This window comes from Haliaeetus leucocephalus, unplaced genomic scaffold (genome assembly GCF_000737465.1).
Source record: "Haliaeetus leucocephalus isolate CR32 unplaced genomic scaffold, Haliaeetus_leucocephalus-4.0 Scaffold339, whole genome shotgun sequence".
NCBI lineage: Eukaryota > Metazoa > Chordata > Aves > Accipitriformes > Accipitridae > Haliaeetus > Haliaeetus leucocephalus.
In genome coordinates, this window is record NW_010972775.1 from 21,222,930 (window position 1) to 21,244,428 (window position 21,499).

At 43.8% G+C, this 21,499-nt stretch overlaps 1 protein-coding gene across 6 annotated transcripts; it reads left to right on the plus strand.

The window, feature by feature from the left end:
- The first annotated feature begins 57 nt into the window (after positions 1–57).
- Positions 58–21,205, plus strand: RAB11A (RAB11A, member RAS oncogene family). 6 transcript variants are annotated; one of them, XM_010572085.1, is made up of 9 exons: positions 61–194; positions 1,978–2,089; positions 3,398–3,448; positions 4,571–4,605; positions 5,872–6,011; positions 8,173–8,368; positions 9,338–9,531; positions 10,509–10,589; positions 17,260–18,986. In XM_010572085.1, the coding sequence occupies exons 5-9, from the start codon at positions 5,996–5,998 to the stop codon at positions 17,397–17,399; spliced, it is 627 nt and encodes a 208-aa protein (XP_010570387.1). In that variant the 5' UTR covers positions 61–194; positions 1,978–2,089; positions 3,398–3,448; positions 4,571–4,605; positions 5,872–5,995; the 3' UTR covers positions 17,400–18,986. The 6 variants fall into 6 exon arrangements, with proteins under 6 accessions (XP_010570388.1, XP_010570384.1, XP_010570389.1 ...); XM_010572084.1 differs by having other exon boundaries at positions 4,571–6,011; XM_010572083.1 differs by lacking the exons at positions 3,398–3,448; positions 4,571–4,605; positions 5,872–6,011 and having other exon boundaries at positions 60–194.
- Positions 21,206–21,499: the final 294 nt, after the last annotated feature.

Below are 21,499 nucleotides of genomic sequence, written 5' to 3' on the forward strand. Positions count from 1 at the left end.
AGAGTGGCTGCTCTGTCCCGGAAGCAGTTTGCCGCAGTCGCCGCGCTGCCCCGGAAGCGCCTGGCCGTGGGCGGGCGGAGGGCGGAAGCTCTGCGGCGGCTGCAGGGAGGGGTCCGGCTCCCGCTCCCAGTCCTCGGTCTCGGCTCACCCCACCATGGGCACCCGCGACGACGAGTACGACTATCTCTTCAAAGGTAGCGGCCGCGCCGCCTCGTCCCCAGGGCAGCCGGAGGGGTCACCTTCCGGAGGGGGTCCCGGCCTTGGCGGGGGGGGCGGGGAGGGCGGCCCCCTCGCGGCGCGCCCCCGCGGCGGGGCGGGGGGGCGGGGAGCCGCTCGCCGCCCCGGGGAGGGTGCTCGGGCCCACAGGCGGGGGCCGGGTGCCGCTCCCCTAAGGCGGCCGAGGGGGCGGGCGGAGGACCCCCCGGCCAGCCCCGCGTGGGCCTCGCCCGGTACGAGGCGGGGGGAGCTGCGCTTCCGCGGGCATCGCCAAGGCCGCCTGGGATCTTTTTGGAGGCTGATCGCCGGGGGTGTGCTGGACGTCGGTGCCCGCCCCGGAGCGCCCTCAGCCCGGAATGTCAGATTCGGGCAGGTTTCCGTAGGGGTGGTCCGGCGTGTCTGCCTCTCGTCCGGGGGTTCCGCTCCGTCAGCGGGCTGAGGCGAGGGCCGGCCTGCTGGGAAGGCGAGCAGAGGTCGTGAGTGAGGATGCCCAGGGTCGATAAGGACTGCTTCCTTTTCCAGCTCTTAAATAAGCCTGTAAAGTAAATGAGTGGGATGCTCCCCGTTGGTAGATGATGCAGCTAATTTAATAACGTGGTGTTACTTGCTGCCTTCTGTGTTCTGAGCCCTTCGCCGGGGTGAACGTAACCGCTGTTTCACACCCAGCGGTCTCTCCGGGCACCCAGCAGAGAAGGGCAGGAATAGCTGGTCTTCCAGGAGAGCTGCCCCTCCGGTCAGCCTACAGCAGCAAGTTGGGTTAAAATGTTGCAGGTTTTAGTTAACCGCTCAGCTTTCGCTCCCTGCAGAGCAAAATAAGGGCCTGCTGTAAAGGTTTATAAAGCATGCTGTGAAACATGTACAGAAGTGCTGATGTTTTGAAGTTGACTGTCCAATTTTTTAAAATCCTACTGCAAAAGCAAGCAAAGTGTTGTAAAAAGTAGTTGTTTATTGTGATATAGTATTGTAAATTTGAATTTAGGATTTAGAGCATTGCTTGTTATGCTGTAACGGTGAGAGACCCAGTGTTTGTCATTGTGAAACTTAGGTAAAGGAAAATGTCAGTGGCTTTTTTTCTGTACCCTTAAGCTCCTGTAATAACTTTGAGGAATTATGTTTTTTCTTTTGTTGTCCATTTTATCCGAGTGCCACGTGGAGAGTGGCATTACTTCTAACTATAAATCAGTCATCTGTACTGCTATTAAAATCAAATCAGGAAGTACCCAGAAGGGCTCCTCTTCTCAGCTTGCAGCATTGGCAACGGCCTTGCTGACCACTAGTTTAATCGCATCAAGCAATCTTCCTGTAGGTACTTGTGTGTACAAGTTATCAAAACCATTGCATTACTTTTACTTGTTCATGCAATTCTGTCAGTGTGCTTGTAATTAATGTTTTGGCTGTGAAGGCCTGGGAATATCAGTGACACAGAGTTTGTTGGGAGAGGTCCTATCTTATTAGACCTGCTTCCTTATGTAATTGGGAAATAATAAAGTTGGGATCCAGTTATATAGAAAAGGTCGAAGCTAGTTTAATTGTTTGCCCCTCCTAAAGCTTTTTCTGTGTAGACTAGTTTATAGAAGCTGTTGGGAGTGCCGGGAATGCTATAAAAATGGCGTTGAAGATGAGCGATTCAGGCTTTGCAAAGCTAAAGCAGACTGCAGGAAGTTGATGCAATGTCACATAACTGGGATTAATGTGGCAGCTGAAATAACATAACAAATGCAGACTAATACAAATTGTGGAAACTTTTGTAACTTCCCAAAGGTGGTGGTGGTTCCAAACAAGCTGTCACTGCTCTGGAATGATCTTGAAATTATTGCAAGTAGGTCTCTGAAATGAATGTCTCCTTACCAGGCACTGGCCAAAAAGGCAAGAGGTAGGTTAAAAACTCTTGGAAAAGGAAATGAGAACTCGGGGGGGAACATTAAGCCAATGTTTGAATCCGAGACATGAGCATCTTGGGGTTTGAGGGGAAATGTAGGCAGGATGGCCATACCCATTTTGATAGGGATATTGTAGAATTTAAAAGATGGGGAAGGGCATCAAAATAATCAGAGACACCTAATGGATTTGTATCCCTTATACTGAAGTGATGTACAACTTTATCAAAATTAAAACAGCGAGTGAGGGCGAATAGGGAAAGTACTGTTTGTCCTAATTTCTCTGGATATCTGTAATGCTTTTTTTATTGAGCAGCAGGCAAAAACAAACGGATGTAAAGTCCCACAGATGTATATGCAAATTTTGGAGTGGTGCATTGCTGTAAATACTATAACTGGGTTTGAAAGACTGCACAAATTTATAGAGGAAGAAAAATGTCTGTTGGGGCATTTCACTGTGATGGTTACAATGGCAAGTCTGAAGGTATTGCTTGTTTGGAGATGCAAGGGCTTGCTGGGGCAAAGATAAGCCTGTTTGTTCTGTTACACATAATGTTTCTCAGACATTGGTTCCTGACAGTCAGACTGGGTGTTGGTCTGTAAGGACACTTAATCCAGTAGGACAGTTCTGGGTTTATGAACTTGAAGGGACATGGTAGGTTGGTGGGACTGAGTTCAGAGTCTGACTTGGTTTAAAATAATTGGGTGATACTCTCTAGTCTAGCTGTCTTTTCCTACTCTTGAATTAAACTGCCATGCCTCTGTTTGTGTGACACCTCTGGTTTTGTCCTCTCGGCCACTGACAGCAGCTTTATATAAAAATCTGGCTGACTCTGCTGGTGGGTGTAAGCTGAGCCCACCTGTGCTGCTGTACAATAAAATCACAGTACCTGTTACAAAATACCCCTCTCCTGATGCTGTTGCAACACTTCAGCATATGCTAAAGCGTAAGCCTAGCTTGTAAAGAGACAATTCCTGGTAAATTCATCTTGTCCAGCTACATATGCCTTTGTATTCTTCCATACTTTTTGGGTTTAGCTGAGAGCAGTGCCTCCTGTTCCCAGCACTGTACTTGAGGAAACGCAAGACCTATGAAGTCCAGTTTGTAGAAATATTGCTCTAATTTTAATGGGAGGCAAATATAATGGTGATATAAGGATATTACTTCATTACTTAATAAATTAAGCCTGGCTTAAATGTAGGAACTTTTTACTCTTTTTGATTGGAGTGATGTATTTGCAGTAGATGAGTAGTTATCAAAGTAATCCTCGCTTGTAGATGTCTTCTGTGTTTCCTATGGACAGAGCTCAAGGGATTATGTCTGCACTTTGACCGTCTGGAACTCTGGATTTGGGGTCAGGCTTCTCATTTCTGAACATGGACCTGACTTGCAGTGACATTCAGCTCATCGTTAGGGAAAAACTCTAGTTTCAAGCTATCTGCTTGCTACTTTGCATCACATTCATGTCTCCAACTTTTTTTTCCCTTTGATATTGAAGAAATGCTCTGAATCTGAACAAACTTTTTGGTTTGGGTTTTAGAAAGCACATATTTTTTCTTGTGTGTTTTGTTTACAGAAATTTGTAGGGAAAAGTGTTTGCATGATACCTGTTGGTTTTTGTAATGGTAGCAAGCCCTTTGCCTTCACTGCATTAGATGTGGAGGCACTTTTGTGTTATAATAAACTTGCTGGCTTAGCCATTTTACTACAGAGGTGTTTGGAGGCCCAGTTCTGAGTTATGTACAATACGTACAGCTAACGAATGACCCCTGCCCCAAAGTGCCTTTGAGATGCCAGTTCCCTTTGTGACAGGAAACAGGTGAATAAAATAGGGAGGCACAGGTGAGGAGGAAGATTAATATAAGATATGATCACTTTAGGTTTATCACCAGCTACCTACAAGGTATAGAATCAGGTCATGTTATTCACATTTCCTTTAAACTCCAACTGAAGTGAGCAGGAAGAGGTGTTCATCAGCAGGTTCTTCTGGAGATCACAAAGATATGTCTGGGCTCTTTATTGATATGTCTCTTAATAGCAGAGCTTGATGCAGAGATGAGTGGGTTTAGACATTGTAATTCCCTAGCATTGGTGTACTTTTTTAAAATTGTGTAATATGTGACTTGTGTAATAATTCTTACCATAGACAATATAAGCTAGTGATGCTGGACTTTCCATTTTCAACCTGATTAGGTTGTCAATAACATATTTCATGAGATAATTACAGTATTTTCTGAAAATTCAACTAATTTAGAGGTTTAACAGAAATAAAAATTGGGTGAGCTGGAATGTTGGTGAAAAATTAATAATCCTTTCTTGATGGAGTTCTCTAAATTGCTTTTCATGCAACTTGGGAAATTAAATTCTTATTTTGGTCTTCTACAGAAATAAAACTGGACTTAAAGAATGAAATTTATACAGTAACATGGACTTCATACTCTTTTTTCTCTTTTTTTTTTCTTTTTCTCTCCACCAGATGCTTGTCTTAAAGCCTTTGAGGTGGTAAATGCTGTAGGTAATCAAGTGCATTGATTTGAAGCATATAGTTGCAAGTATTGCACTAGCACATCACTAAACCAGTAAAAATGACCTGCCTAGTAGTAGTCACTTGAAGCAGGGTGATTGCTTTCATGACTTTCAGGATGTGCCAATACAAATCTCCCTTGATTGCGAAGCTTTCTAAGGTGCTGCTCCTGTAAGGGAAGTGCTGGTCCAGAGAAAGTTATTGATGGAGGTTTTCAAGAATAGGTCTTGTGGCTGATGTTGCTTAAATGTTTCCTCTAGACCTTCCTCCTTCCAGTGCTGATGTAGTAAAGGAATTTGCTGATGATGCAAGTTGGGTGGTACAGGAGAAAGTTAGAGTACAGTGCTGGAAGGGCTGCGTGCTGATGAGGACTGCAGTCCTCCAGATGAGGTGGGATGCTGGATGTAAGGTTTTATGCCTGGGGACTTATAGGAGTTTGGTAAAGTAAAAGTCTGCCAACCTAAAGCTAGAACAGTTAGGCCTGATCACAGGCAGACTGAGCCATCAAGGTGATATGGTCAGGAAAAAGTAATTGCAGTTCCAGGTATGCCTAGTAGAGATGGAAATATTAAAATCTCCCTGTATCTCAGTTCTTCTCACTGTGTGGAAAAGAAATTGAAAAACTTGTAGGGAAGATGTTTGGGAAGATGTACAGTCTGTTTGTAAGGAAACATTTGAGAAGTTGGCTTAGGCTGGTAGAACAAAGCCGAGAGAAGATGCGTTTGCTTTCTGTAAGTAGCCCAGCATAAACACTACTGGGAGCAGAAACTAATAAGCTAATGGACAATGCTGGCACATGAACACCACCATCAGCTGACAGCTAATTTCTTCTGAAAATTAGAAGGCAATTTCTAACCATTAGGAATGAGTTTCTGGAAGAAAAGCCCAATAAAAATATGTGTGCAGGAACAATTAGCTTTAACATGGAAATAGATAATGTCATTTCCTTCCCAGAAACTGTTTGCCTGGGATAGCTGGAATGGGACTAGCCATCCAGGGTCATTCCTACTATATTTCTATGCCAAGAATATAATACATGGGAACACTGCGTAGCATAAAATATCAAAGTGAAGTGGTTTGATAAGGAAAGCAAAACTAAAATTAATAATACAATCCAAGTGGCTGTTAAAGCTGTTTCAGTTCATAATTGTATTCAAAGAGTGATACTTGCTCAGACTGGCAGAAATGCAGAAAGTGTGAGGAGTCTTAGGCGCCTGCTGACATTCCAAGCTGTTCTTTTGTCTGTGTTCAAGAGGAGCTGCAATGGCCCAGTTAAGTAGAGGAACTAGCTGACTTCAAGGAGGAAGGTCTAATATTTTCCCCTTTTAATTGGAACGTGTTAATCTGGTGCTGGAAACCATTCAGAACATAAGCAGCATGGGATTCAAACAAGGTAAGGGAAAAAAAAAACCTGGCAGAGGAATTAAAATGATCTGTCTGTTGTTAATAACTTAAAGCTGTGCTTTGAAATATGCACTGAACAACAAAAATATGTTTGAGGGGAATACTTAACAGGTATATGATCCATCCTGTTGGGAAAATGAAGCTATGTATGTAGATTGCTTTTCTTGTTTAAAGAAGTTTTTGGCTGCTGCCAAAGGTAATGCTGGGTGGCAGTAGGACTGAGGTGTGTGAAGGGAGTTGACAACTTTTGCCTCCTAGGAACTTGTTTGTAACACATCCCAGTGAATACAAATATGATGTCATCTAAAACTGTGGCCTAAACCTGCCAAAATAGCATTGAAGAACTTATTTGCCAATGAAAGAAGAAAGCTATGGCACTTTGCCAGGTGGTGATGATGCAATTAGGTGCCCTGTCCCCTGCACTAAGTTTATTAAGGTTTAGTGTCTTCTGTGCCAGCAAAGCTGTTCAGCTGTGTCAGGGCAGCTGACACTGAATGGTGCTGACCTGTCATGTAGGAAAGCAGAATCCTATTTGCATTCAGCATATATGCTCGCTGCCTACCTGCACTTGTGATCTTTGTAAACAGAAGTGGTTAACAGAGCCACTCTGTGCTTTATGCAGCTTCTGTAGCTTGGCTGGCTGTGTGCTGAGTCAGCTGGCAGAGGAGGCTGGAAAGATGTTAATTTTGATGAAGTATTCTCCACAAGGCCATGTTTGAAGCTAGTATTTGCTGCAATTTTCATTTTATGGAGGGTGTTTAAAAGGTGCTGCTCTGCCCTTACACTCGGAGAAAATCCCATTTGTCAGAATTGTTTTGCATTATTTAAATAGAAGATGGTGTTCAGAGGGCTGCTGTGTGGTGCAGCAGCAGATGGGAGTATTTGCACTGCTAGACCAAGACTCAGCGGGGGGTTTCTCATGTGATTGAAGTGTGTTTGGTACACTCATTCCTCTGTTGTACCACACAGAATCTTTAATACTGTATTACAGTATCTTAACTGTTAAATGATGTATGTTGTCTATGAGCAAGTATTTCTGTTTTTTTCAAAACAAGCATAGCCACAACTTTTTTTGTCACCTGTGTGTGTACTCTTTTGCTTGGACCAGCCTTGATTCACTGCCAAACTTAAAAGTTATCAGCTTTTCTTCTCAAGGATCTTACTCTTCTTTTTCTTCCATTTCCTTCTGTTACCTGTTCAGTACCTTATCTTCCTTATGGGCATAAGATCATCCCAAGAGGCTCCTGTTGGTGTGACTCAGGGCTGTGAATGTGTTTCACCCAGTGGCCTGCACCTTGGTAGTGAGTTCTAAGTTACACTTAAACTTGCACCTTTCAACTCAGCATTACAGGATATTGCAGTGAATCCTCGTGACGTTTTTCTTCCTGTAGGAACTGGACTTTAAACCTTCTGTCAATCTCTTGTCAAGCATAGCTGAATCCTTCCAATTAGTTTGCTTGGCACTGGTGCTGTGACAAGCCAAGCTGAGCTGGGGAAGGGGGAGTGGATGGTGGTTCTAATTCTGAGGCGCAGTGATACCCTGGCAGTGTTTTAGAGCAGTTTCAGGCTCTGGCCTAAAGTGGCCAGGAGTTACAGCAGCAGTGAGGGACTGTGGAAGAGCAGAGTGCTGTGGCTCAGCTAACATTTTAAACTGTCCATCAGGGTTAGGTGGTTCTTTTTTCCATTCACAAATTTTTCTGCCCCAGTGGGGAGCCTCTTCTGTAAAGGTATGAAGAGTGTAAAACGCAGGCAGAGTCATCTGCCAGCCCTGTGTTCTGGACTTCTTTGGCAAAAGAGATTTCAGTTGTGTGGTGTGGGGTTTTTGTTCTTTTTTTTTTTTTTTTTTTAGTTCTAGTGTTGTTACAAGGATGTGAAATCCAAACCGTCCCCAACTTTTGTGGTGACAGCCATGTTTATTCCTCCTGGAGGAGGAATGTTCTTCCATGTTGGGCAAAGGAGACTGACATGTAACAAGTAAAAGTCAAGTCTAAGGTCTGTTCAAAATGCTGGTGAATATGGCAGCTCTGGGGTGGTGGTTTTGCCATTCATTCCTTCATGCTTCATTCCGGAAAAGAAATGTTTGTTGCAGGTGATTGTCAATGCATTATCTACATCTGGAATCTGATTCTTATGTCATTTTTGTCTTGTAGTTGTACTTATTGGGGACTCTGGAGTAGGCAAGAGTAACCTTCTGTCTCGATTCACTCGCAATGAGTTTAACTTGGAAAGCAAAAGCACCATTGGAGTGGAGTTTGCAACAAGAAGCATTCAAGTTGATGGGAAGACAATAAAGGCTCAGATATGGGACACAGCAGGGCAGGAGCGATACCGAGCTATAACATCAGCGTAAGTGATAGCTTGTATGGCTGAAGAGAAGCTTTTGCTGAGGAGGGTAGTTTTGGGCCCTTCTGATTCCTCAGAAACTGCGAACAGGGGTTGTTTGTATTTTATTGTGTAATATCCACAACCTGTGGTGCAAGGAAGCTTAAATATTATTCAGCCCAGAAACTTGATATAGTGTGTCCCTGCACAAACTGATTTACTTCTCATTGCTCTCATGATACGTAACTGGAGGCATTTCAAGCCTAGAATGCAAGAGCTTTGAGAGACTCATTTCAATGCAAGTGATTGATAAAGTAATATCAGTGTTCATGGAGGTTTTATCAGTGGTAACCTAAGACCAGAAACCCTCCTGTAGCAGCAAGGAAAGACTACTCACTTTGTGTGCTTATTTAATTGGAAAAAAACAGTATAGCAAAAGCTGGATTTAAGTAAAGCTGGAGGTAATTTTGGGGTGGGAGAACACAGCCTGTTTCTTTTTGAATGCATTTACTGTGCCTCTCTCTGGTCTGAAAGGAGACCAGCTGTGGCCTTTTGTAAAGGGAATAGATCAGGTTGACATTTTTATGATCCAGTGAGTCATTCTGAAGTCTCTCTATCACTATGGGCTGTGCCCATACTGCACCCACAGTGATGGGTGGGGGAGGCTTTTCAGGAGTGGATCAGAGGTTGAAGGTGACAGTAGCTCCCCACAGATTCCAGAGTTTCATTTTTTGGGATGCAAGGTTCTCCCCACAAACATGGGGTTTGGCTTACCCCCTAGACTCTGAGCTATCCTGGCTGCTTTGGTGGTCCTGTGGCATAACCCTAGTCTGGATGCTCTACTTCACTGTTTCAAGTACCATGTAGCCTGCTTCTGGATGTATTTTTGTATAGCTGTCTTAGCAATAGCTATTTCCCATTATTACACAGTAACTTGTCACTTTTAATTGCAATGTTTCTTGCTGGTTCTCTAACGTGTCTCTTCACCCACAGGTACTATCGTGGAGCTGTAGGGGCATTATTGGTGTATGACATTGCTAAGCACCTTACTTATGAGAATGTAGAGCGATGGTTGAAAGAGCTGAGAGACCATGCTGACAGCAATATTGTAATCATGCTTGTGGGAAACAAGAGTGACTTGCGCCACCTGAGAGCAGTCCCTACAGATGAGGCCAGAGCTTTTGCAGGTTGGTGAACTCAAAATAATTTCCTAATGCTAACTGTGTGGGGATCTGCCTACCTGGTCTTAGATGCATGAGTGTGCTGGTAGAAGGAAAAAGAGTGATGCTGGTGATATTCTTCAATGTCACATACTGGTGTTTGCCTCTTTTTAATTCAGTCAAAAAGGAAGCCTTGTAGAACATGTATGCGGGTGTAGTTTCAAGAATCAGCCAGAGGGACTTGCAGATTTTAAACTAGATTTATTCTCCTGCAGAAGCAACAATGCATAGGCAAAAATTGTGCCTATGGCTTTGGGTTTGCATTTCTTGTGTGGTGGTAGCTTTGCACCTGTATATTGCCTTCTTTGTACCAACTGATCCGGAGCCCTATACAGATGCCCATGGCTGAACAGACTTTCATTAAACTGGCTTTCTGACTCTTGTTACATAATTAAGATCTGTGTAAGATAATTCTACTTTCTGTAAATCTTGCCTTGTTTTAGGCCAAATTTCTTTAATCCAGGAGTGTAGCTGGGTTTCTTACATAAAGGCTTGCTGTAGCTGCATTTGCAGAGTTTATGGACAGTGAGGATCCCTGCTTGCAGGTGGAGGACTGTCACTCCCCCTGTTAAATAAGCTGCTCTGACATACTAGCAGGTGGGAGGTGAAGAAACTTGATGAGGTTAAAGAAAATCCAGGAAGCTTCCTCACACAATTCTTTAAAGTGCAGCAACTTTTCACTTTCAGTGATGAAGGAGGATGTGCCTCAAAGTAACACAGCACCGGACTGATCCCTGTGCTTGGGGTTGAGTGTAAATTCTAATGCTGGTGTGGGGTGGTGTTGCTTTCAGATCACGTAAGGGGGAAAACCTCCCAACTTTTTATACTTGATACCTGTGCATCTTGTCAGGAACACTACAAATATAATCTAGTACAGCAGTTCTTCCAGATTGAAAACAGATATGTGATGTACCCCTCTAATTATAGTATTTCTGTCCACACAGAAAAGAATGGTTTGTCATTTATCGAGACATCTGCTTTAGACTCTACAAATGTGGAAGCAGCTTTCCAGACTATTCTGACAGGTGAGTCATCTAGTGCTTTGTGTTTCAAGGGGGAAGGGCAGAAGGCTGCTCAGATACGATGCAAATGGGCGTTTCTTTGCCTATAAAGTGTTTAAAACTTTGCTATTTGTAATCATTCTTCACAGCTGTAGGATTTGGAGTCCGGTTTCGAAGTGTCACAGTTGAAAGGCCAGCTTTGAACTCAGGAATGAATCCTTGTTCACTTTGATCTGCCCCAGGTTTCTAGTCAGCTGAGTTTATGTTTCAGTTTCCCATTTGTATAGGGAGTGCCCACGGGAGAGAATTGTCTCATGCAAGCATCAAGTTAAAACAGTTTATCAGAGAAGTCAATCTCGTTTGTTTCCATCTTTAATGGTGACCATAGTTGCCAAGGGAAAAGGGATGAATGGGTAGAGATTCTTCCTTTGAACAATACTGCTACTGGTAGTCTGAGACATGGTGCCTCCTGAGCTGTGGGGTGGTCATTGTCACTGCATTTAATAGTCCTGGCTGGACTTTTGGCCTCTGTAACATATGAAGGCAGCAAGTGCTGTGTTTTTTATGCTCTGTGGATAAAGTACTTCCTTTTTGTTTAAACCCTTTTTTAGATAGGCAAAACTTGTTAAGACTCTGAGACTTTCAACTCCAGCTACCTGGGGGACCTTAACTTAATCCTGGCTTATAACGAATAAGGTAGGAATTCACAAATCGGTGTGGAAATCACTAGCTGTCATGGGACTTCTGTATTTCTGCGTACCCCATCAGCTGTAGCCAGGGCATAGTGGGACACCAGTGGCATGTGTGGTTTTTGAGCTTTTGCCATTCCCAGCTTTGGCAGATGCCTCTCTAAATCTCTAGTCTGGGCCCTCAAAACATCTGAGGGACTCCTCTGTTTTGGTATGTCTCTGTTCTAGGTGCATCAGGCAGTCTCTCTGTTTTGTTCGAGTGGATCCAACGTGTTTCCCAGTTACAAATTTAAATTCCCTCCTTCCCAGTGTAGCATGTTCCAGGCTACGTGATACACTTGGTATGAGCAGTGGCCCTGTTTCTAAACTATGTGTCTCTGTTAATCAGATTTCATTGCTGTGACGTTGGCACCTAATTAGTTTTGAATTTTTTTTCTCTTTGCCAGCTAATTTAGACATTCTTTTAAAAACACCAAAAAGGACTTGTTAACCATACTGGGACACGCGGGTGAGGAGGCAGCTAGGAAGTTATTTAATAAATGTAATAAAAGTATAAATTCTGTATTATTTCTTGAGTTGTTTGAAATGCTTTATGAACACCCTAGCAGTGGAGAGAGTTGTTAGGCTGCTGGATTATTAGCTGCCTGTATCCATCTGTTTCCTGCCTTATCCTTAGTTGCAAGAGGTCTCCGATAGGTTCTGGTTCTATTGTGTTTTTTACAGTGTGTTCCTAAGCAGTAGTGCTCCTGTCCATATACTAGTGAAAAAGTAAGTGTGTTCATCTTAGATGAATAAACAGTGCACAGGGGTGCTTGTCATCTTGCTGCTTCATACAATGCTGGAACTAGAACTTGAGTTCATTTCCTGTTTAGCTGAACCATGTGGTTCCCTTTTAACTTCAGTGTAGTCATTTGGTTGTAATTCAACATTGCACAAACTTTAAAAAAAAAAAGTTATGTTAGCTTATACCTTTACTCCCTACATGACTAACTACTAATGCCATCAGAGGGTGGATGGCTAAGGAGTGGCTGAATGCAGTGGTATCTGGGATGCCTGCTGGATTTCCCATTTTCTTCATCTACCTAAAGGCAGTCCTGTCAAAAATGCTTGTGAATTTGGGCGTAGATTTTTCAGGAGGAAGACAGGTTTTTTTATTGCTTACTTGTAACTGCTAAAACCTGAAACTTCTTCATTTATGCATGTGTCCTTGGTAGCCCCTCTCCTCTGAGGAGCACCTAGACTGAACTTTGAGGTCAGATTTTGGCCACATGTGCTGTGTGTAATATGGAACAAACAGCCTTGCTGCTTGCTCTTTCAGTTTTCAGTGAGGATCGGGGCTCTTGGATGAAGGTTAGTTAATTAACTTTCATACTTGTTTGGCACCAGCAGTAATAAAACAGAACTGGAAATATATCAGACATTATTTATCCCCACCCAAGGTGGCTGTCAGGCTGTCATAGCCAATACAAACTGGTCACCTAATTGCCCCCGTATCCTGTTGGACCATTCTGTTCTCTAACAGTGCCAGCTGAAGAGGTGGAAAGTTTCCTGCATGCTCTGGGCTGCTTCCTTACTTCGACAGAGCTATGTGACGCTCAGATGATATACTGCTGTTGCCATGGGGAAGCAGTTCACCTCTTGGGCATAGGCTAGGCTGTTTCTTTATCTCTCCTCACATGCTTCCAACAGTACCTTTTATTCCAGAAGTATTTTGGATTCTAATTTGTGGAGGTTTAACTTTTTTTTTCTGGTTTAATTTTTCTGTAAGGGAGAGCAGTCTGTAATGGGATAACAAATGATTAAAACTTGCCCTCGGTGGACTCTGACAGATTGTTGAGGCTGCTGCTTTTCCACAAATGTCAATGTTCCCTGTATGTTGCTCTGACAGTGTTTTGGATAAAGAGCTCTTGGGTATGCAGACAGGATCCTTGTTCAGGAGGGCTTGGTTCAACTGTGCTGGAAGAAACACTTCTGCTGATTAGTGGGCATGTGGCTCGCTCCAGACAGGAGCTCCTGTTTCAGGGAGATAAAGATGAAGTAAATAATGCATTAGCAGCAGGTTGGCTCCATCTCAGCTGTGACTGGCATGCTAAGGACGAATGTTCTGCCAATAAACTTCTCGATAACACTTCACAGCTGGCTTTTTCTGTTAATGATTTGCTTTGAAGGAAAGAGGGGAGCAGTCATCTGAGGAATGTTGTTTTCAGAGTGACCCTGCAGAATCATGGATAGTCTGTATTTGGCAAGGCTGCCTCCAAGCATAGTGCCTGCGGGTGGAATGCTCACTGTCCTTTGAAGAAGGAAGTAGGTAAAGCCAAGAGGCTTTGCCACAGGCTGTGAGTGGAGGTGGCTGACAGCAGAAGGGGCAGGGCATGCTGCTGTACCAGCTCTGCTAGTATTTGCAGTGCTGGGAACTGCACTGCAGAGACATCCCAGGCTGCTCCTGATGCCTTTCATACAGCTGTTTAGATCTCTCCTGAACAGGGTGTTGTGACTAAGGTCTGTAGCAAAACTCCTTTCTTCTCCAGCCCTACTGAAGCTGGTCTGGTTTGGACAGTGTTGGAGACTTCTAAGAGTACTTCCCTTGGAGGTGTACTAGGGTCGCTGTTAAGCTTATCCACACCTAGATTCTCATATTAATCCACTTTGAATAGATGGCTTTGGGCATGGGAAATAGGAATCCATTATAGTTAGCACAGCCTAAGTGATCTGCTGTTGTTACAGGTAGAAGAAGGGGGAGAAAGCTGTTCTTTCCTCTCCCTGTATTATAGAGGACTTTTAGATAGGGGTATATCTTACATCTAGTGGGCTTCCTGTCCTGCTGTGGGTTCCAGATGAGGTTTTGGGGACTCTTTCCTTCTGTGGCTTAGAGTAATGGTCACCATCCAAATTCTTCTGTTGCATGATGTCTAGACTTCAAGGGCTGATTGTTGTGCACACAAAGCTGCTTTGTATCATCTGGCAAATAGGAGAGACTGGTATTATAATCCTAGCCACTCTGAGCATTCACAGCAGGATAAAGCATCCTTAAAGTAAACTGGAGTCTGCCTCCATTCCCTGCCTGGCTTTGTGCTGTCTGTGTTTCCGTACCGCATTCTGCTGCGGTTTCATCTCCAAGAAATCCCATCTCCAAGGAAACAACATCGCCAAGCATTAACATAAAAAAATCTAGGGATTTCCTTTTTTCTTAGCTCTGTACACCTGAAAATGAATGAAATGCTAGTGCAGGCTGAGCAGACAAGGACTGGACAAGCTCCTCCTAAGCAGCAATGTCACTTTTTCCCAACCCTCTTTCAGTGCAAGGCCTGTCTCATGCAGTTACCAATTATGCAGCGATGCATTCTGCTGAATGTGCTCTTAATAAGGTCTCATTCAGTTACTGTACAGAGCATAAAGTGTAGTTTCTTCGTTAAAAAGCGCATGTCTTCATTAGCCTGGCATTCCTCCATGCAGACTGGTTTCAATGTAGGCTTTGCTGCTGGGCATTTTGCCCCAGTGAGACCAGGTTTAAGCTGTTCCTACCTCCCCTTTCACACCAGCACAGCTGTGTGTGGTGAAAGAGTGTGCAGCTGATCCAGGGCAAAGGCAGTTTTTAGCCATTTAGGCTTTCATCTAGGGCAGTACGCTGTGGCTGCACAAAGGTTTGCACTGCAGAGGAGGGAGAAGCAGCAGTGAGCAACAAACTTGAGCCTGCTGCAAGTTGATTCAAGCAGCACAGCTGCTAAGTGTTCTTGTGTGACTGCTGGGGAGGCCGTGGAAGTGGGGATCATAGAAATACGTTCTCATGAGTCCGAAGGCATAGACCCTTTACCAACAGAGAAATCAGTGGTGTTAAGATTGGTTTTAAGGCTTAAGGGCTGTTTACTGAAGATCTTTGCTGGAAGATGATGGTGTTATACAGAGAGCACCCTGTTGTGAGCCCTCATGTACAGGGCTGGAGGAAGTGTGTGACAGCTTGTGTTAGGATCCTAGTATGAATTTGTTCAGGAAGTTCTCTGGAAAACTGAGAACTGCTGCTGCTGGAGGTGCTACTGGAGAGTTTCCAGTAAGGAAGGTGGCAAGAGCTTTCCCCTGTTGAATGGGAACAGGCAGCATTCTGCACTTGGAGGTAAACTGGCTGTCTACCCTGAGCTGGGGCAGGGTAGTAGAGTGGAAAAGTTGTCCTGAAGAATGCAGAGCTCTTCCAGGTGTGCTCCTCCCACCTCAGCACACAGGCACTCTTCTGAACATCACTGAGTGGCCTGCCACAGGGCGACGCTGATTTTTATCTCCTAATTCCCATGTGGGGTTGCAGGTGGCTTTCAAGATCTGATTTCATGGGATTCACTGAACTTCTGAAGTTGTTTGTGTAAGACTGTTGGAAAGAAGGGTGAACGCAAGAAAGGGTGAAATCAGAAAATCCTTTTATGTGTGCAGCTTGTTTGGTTGCCTGAGCGACTTGATCTGTAACTGAATGTGTATGTAAAATCCATTTTTTCTGAACAGTTTATCTAGTCTGAGCTGTCAGTTTGGAGGCGCAACAGGCAGATTCTTTGAAAGCACCACTTGCAAAGGTTAATGTTACTTCTACAGTCCATAGATACAGCACAGTATCTATGCGAGAGATTTTTATTTTGCCAGCAGTCCCATGGATGCATGCAGCCCTGCTCTTACTCTTCCTGGGGAGCACTTGCCCTCTGTGTTGGCAGCTTAAATCAGTGCAGGCTTGTTGCGTCAAGGGCAAGGTTTTCAAGCCTTGTTTGTCAGGGGCCCTTTTTAGCTCCTCAATGCCATCTCTTCCCATTGTCGTAAAAGCAGGCGCTTAGCTGTGTGATCAGCCCCTGGCAGCAAAGAGGACCCCTCTGCACAAGGTTGCTCAATTTCCAGGACTGAAATGATGTCAGGATGTGCACTAAGCAACAGCTCATTAAAATTCTGAACAAAAGCTACTCACTAATGACAAATTTCTGGTGGAAAAGACGTTTCTTGGTTTGGGGTTGGGCGAGGTGTGTGTTTGGACAGTCATTATCCAGCTGATAAGAGACTTAAGACCTCCAAAAGAACTTGGACCTTTGCTTTGTTTTGCCAGAGTTATTTACCAGCTTTGCTCTTCCCTGCTTTGCTCTGCAGGAGGAGTGAAGTGCAGGCACCCTCGTCTTCTGCAGCCTGGGCTTATCCGAAATCTTATGGCAAGGCAGCGAGCTGGAGCGTGCAAATTGGGTGTGGGCATCGGCTCCCTTCTCTTGGGGGCTCTGCTGCTTGGCAGTGCTGGTGCGTTTGTTGCCAGCACGCTTTTCTGGTGTGCAGAGTAGAAGATGTGATGTTGTCATTTCAGGGTTGGCTTCTTGATTCTGAAAGACTTTCAAACTTTGTTGTTAAAACCGAGGCTTAACAAGCCTTTTTTGTTTGGTTGGGGTTTTTTTTGTTTTAACTTTAATGGGTTTTAAATGCAAATTTGCAAGCAAGTTCCCCATGTTCTATTTTTGGTATCCTTTATTTCCTTTCTGGGTGTGAAGTGCTACACATACTGTACTTTTTCTTCTGTGCAGCTGAAGTGCTTTTGTGGCTACTCCATGAGTTTATGTACAGCACATGCCATCGGTTGCTTACAAATCCCAGAGAAAGAAATTTTGAGTGGTTCTTCTTAATCCTGCTGTTGTCTGTGGATATGTCAGCAAACATGTGACTATTGTCCTTGGAGCCTTAAGAACCATCAGAAGGAATTCATGGGACACATAGTTTCTGATTCCTAGCAAAAAAATTTGTGAATTCTCCCTATTTACTAACTCTTATCTCAAGGGAAGTAAAACAGTTGTTAAACTAATTTCTTTTGCAAAAATGTATTTTATTTTCTGACTATAGAAAGCATCACAATTGAACTGCTTGTGAAAGCTTCTGTGCATTACCTATATAGTCCCAAAACTATGGGAAATCTTTATCTTTTATGCCTGATTTCCCCCACATTTAATTTTCTGATGGTGTTTTGCTGGTGTACACGTAATGACTAGCTCTTTCTCATCTTCCAGAGATCTATCGTATTGTTTCCCAGAAGCAAATGTCTGACAGACGTGAAAACGATATGTCTCCAAGCAACAATGTGGTTCCCATTCATGTCCCTCCAACCACTGAAAACAAACCAAAGATGCAGTGCTGTCAGAATATATAGAATTGTTCATTCTTTCCTAAAAGGCTGTGTATATTCCCCAGGTCCAAGATTTAAATATATTTGTAATTCTTGTGGTTACTTTTTTGTGTTTAGTTACTGCTTATTCCTTCTGAATTTCTCCATGTCTTAAACACTTTGATTTCAGTGTTTATAAATCGATTGCTTCTATGTGGCTGCAGTATTTTCCCTGGTTCAGTAAATTGTTTGGAACTGAACTGATCTCTTTCCAACATGATGCCCGCTAGTCAGAGCACAAACACCTTTAGTGAGCACTTGAAGATGTTATTCTGCTCCTTGCAAAACAATTACTGTCAGGTTAACTAGGAAAATGTCTCTGGGCAGGATAATCTTTCCTTGTCTTAAGATGTTGTATACTGCATCTAAAGCTTGATGAAACGCCCATTGCTCTGAAGTGCAATTTTAATGTAAGTTAGATGTTTTTGGCTACATCTTCAGATTGTCAAGTTGAGGATTTTTTTAATAGAATATTATGGGGGAGAAAAGAGAATTTCTTGTGAACAAGCAGCAGGGTTCTTGCTACCTGTGAATGAGCTTTTGTGGTTTGGCACCTGCTGCAGAGGAGGTTGTGAAGTGAGGCAGAGCTGCTGGGAGGCTGGCCGGGGAGACGCTGGTGGGACTCCATTTGAGGTGCCTCTTGTGAGGAAAGCAAAAGCGCAAGCTGTGTGACTGATGAAGGGTGACTCTAACAGTGGAACTTGCAGCATGTTTTTGTGCTGCCCAGGACTTGGCCTCCACAGTGCTGGTGGTATCAGGATTTGACGATGCCTTTTTTCTTTCATGGTGCACAGACTTGAAGAGTGTTGTCACATATTACATATCACATTTATTAATACATGCCACATATATTAATATATAGTCAAATGCTTGAGTTGATGAATCAATAACTTCCACAACCTGGTTTTAGTTTTCAGTTCTGTTTCATCTGGCATTTTTAAATTATTCCAGTGGTTTTTTGTATGTTCTTTAACAAAAACATCTGGAGTAGTTTTCTTACTGGATGTGTTCCTTCTGTGGTCTGTCGCTCCGTACAAATCATCTGTTCGATTACCTTGTTCAGGGATACATGAACTGTGCCTTCTGTCACTGCACTCACTGCGTATCACTCAGTACGTGCTATTCCCAAACAACATGTCATTAATATTAAGATTTGGGGGCTATAGGCACTGAATTTCTACAATATTTAAAAGAACCATTTGTTGTATAAATGCCTACAGTTATTTATACAATTATAGGGAAGTAATTGATTGTAGGGGATGTTTCTCAAACTCTGATATGACCCACTTGGAACATCCAAATCTGGGTAGGCACTACCAGCTGCGTTTTGTACCCAACCTTTCTGTCTTGCGGTGCTCATGATGTGTAAGGCACACGGAAGGCATTGCTGTAGTCGGTCACTTTTTTTAATCCATTTCTCCTCCTAGTATTAGTTCTGAAGATGCTGTTTTGATCTGTTTGTAAATTACTTTGTATTTTATGCATGTACTGTACCTTGATTCATTATTTTTTTAGATTGATTTAAAATATATTCATCCATGATTCTAATAAAGAATTACAGGGGACGACTCAGTATGGTGTTGGGTGCACTTTTTGGGAGAACTGGGATTTGACCTGACGGTTTTTACTTGAAGCTAGTAAGCTTCTTGGAACAGCCTCTGAGAAGATGCTGAAATGGAAGTAGCCCGAGAAAAGGAACTGAAAGGGTTGTGTAATGCAGTTGCCTTCTTCGCTCAGACCAGGCCTGCAGCTTTTTGGGGCTTCTGCAGTTCGTAGCCATGACAGTTTGGCAGCTTCAGGAAGCTTTTATGCTCTGAAAAGCCTGTGGGTTTGCTATAGTCAAACCTCTGAATAGCTTTTACAAACCTGGTTTCTTATTTTTTTGTCCCTGCATTGCCACCAGTAAGAAAATCCTGTGGGACAGCAAACTACTGCCTTCTACTGCAAATGGTTTAAGCTTTTTGATCCCACGTTGGTGTCCTGCTGAAGAAGTGCACCAGCGAGCGTTGTGCATGGTGTCCCTGGCAGCCTCCTGGCCACCTGCTGCAGGCAGCAGCTGCCCACAGAGTGCCTGGGGCAGCACTGGTGGCTCTGGGGGCAAAGGCAATTTAGGGCCTTTTAGCATTGCAGGAGAGTCTGAGGATGAGGTGTAAGACTGGGCCCTTACTTACTGTGGGAGTGTTCTCACAGCACTTTCTCTGGCCGGACTGGAGCCTATTTTGGAATTAACCAAGTTACTGCAGCAGCCAAGTTCCAAATTTGTCAACTGGAAATGCAGGATGAGTTTCACTTCGCTTCCTTTTCTGATTCATGTAAGCAGGCAGCTTGACTCAGCTGTCACGTCAGGTTTGGATTTCGCATGGTTTTATGCAAGATGCTTCCTTCTGCAGCAAATGCCACTGCAACGAAGCCTGCAGGAGCACAAATCGCTGTCTGAGGCTGCCCCTGCCCCACACAGAGTATGCATGTGTGCACGTGCTTCTTCCTTCACCTCGCAACAAACAGTGCTGTGTTTAAGTCCTGGGCAGCTGTGAAATGGCTGCGGGTGCTGTTAGACGAAGTAAGAACTCTAATTTTTTTTTTTCCTGCCAAACCTTTAAAATTGATAATCATAAAACAGGCCTTAGACAGAAATGCTGTGCAAAATCTGATTTTGTACTTATGAACTGCTGCAACATGGAACATGAAATTCTCATGCAATAATTTGTATAGCCTTCATAGCTATTGACTTCTAAAGCAAAATCAGATGATGTGTGTACAGAGATGTAACTTCTTACCTATTAAAGCCTTTGTCTCGTGGTCTGTGGTTTCGTACTGCTTTTTCCTGACTAAGCACTGCGGTGCTGTGGCAGTGGATCCGGCTGGCCCGGGGCTGGGTGACACTCCTGGGACAAGAAGGTACTTCACAAAGTGCTTTGGGAGAGACAATGCAAGACTTTATTCTGTCTGAACACTGACCCAACTGGGTATTGTTCCCGTTCAGCTGCTGATTAATCATTCTTTTCTGTAATTGGCATTACTTCTGTACTGAAGTGTCTCTTCTCTGCTAACAGGAGACAACTGATTATAACAGATACTGCTTTTGGGCCCTCAAATGAGCTTTTGGAGTTTCTGGGAACTCTGTATAATGCTACAAAATTGGCTTTTGCCAAAAGCTTTTGCTATCATTTACATATTTGAAAGTCCCAACCTTAACACTTACAAAGCTGTTCAGCGAGCATCAGTGGTTCTTGTGTTTGATGGGAGTTGAGGTTCTGGCTCTTAAGCAGGAAGGACATGGAATTGTTCTGATTTAAAGAAATTTTTATTAAGCTAGAATTACTTATTCTATCAGTTCAAACCTGATGGATTTCCAGCCTTAAATAGCTTATTGAGTGTGGCTTGTCAAATAAGAAGATTACATGCTGGGCTTTAGTTAACAAGATTTTTAGAAATACGAAGCACAGATACTGAAAAAGCTTCAACATGTAGCAGTCCGCTGCATTGCCTGGGAGTCGTTAATCCTGAAGGTGTTTCTGCTTCAAATCTGTGCTCGTGATTTATTGGTTAGGCTCCCTGGGAGCGCCGTCAGACCTGCTGAGACAGCTGTTGTGTGTCCTGCCTCCTCACTGCTGGGTGCAGTAGGGTAACCGCGCTGGCCTGTATCCTCCAGTGTGTCCACCTGAAGGCACAACAACCCGCTGGCGGCACAGAGCACTGTCACGACATGCACTGAAGTGTATCACATGAAAATCAGAGAGAGACCTGGTGTTGGCTTTCGCCCCAGATTGCTCTTTGTAGGTATGTTGGAGCTTCTCCAGCTGGGTTTGTGCATCACCGGGGTCTCTTGCTCAGACCCGCTAAGGTTAAACTGCTGAATTGTGAGAAAGATATGTACAGAGCCAGTTACATTTTGTTTTAAAGGTAGGCCTTACTCAGAATGAACTCCAAATTACAGTCTGAATTACAGCATTGTGTTTTCTGAGAAATCCTGCAACTTCTGGCTTGTAAGCCTGATGCCTGTGGGTTTTTTTGTTGAGGGGGACAGCCCCTTTGTGACCAGCCCCATCACCTGGAGAGCTCGGTCCTGAACACAGGCTGGAAGG

Bases quoted from the DNA above. Each gene is read 5' to 3' on its own strand.
- RAB11A (XM_010572082.1), top strand. From the start codon at position 155: ATGGGCACCCGCGACGACGAGTACGACTATCTCTTCAAAG. The intron at 195-8,172 runs GTAGCGGCCGCG...TTTGTCTTGTAG, and splicing joins GTACGACTATCTCTTCAAAG to TTGTACTTATTGGGGACTCT. The intron at 10,590-17,259 runs GTGAGTCATCTA...CTCATCTTCCAG, and splicing joins TTTCCAGACTATTCTGACAG to AGATCTATCGTATTGTTTCC.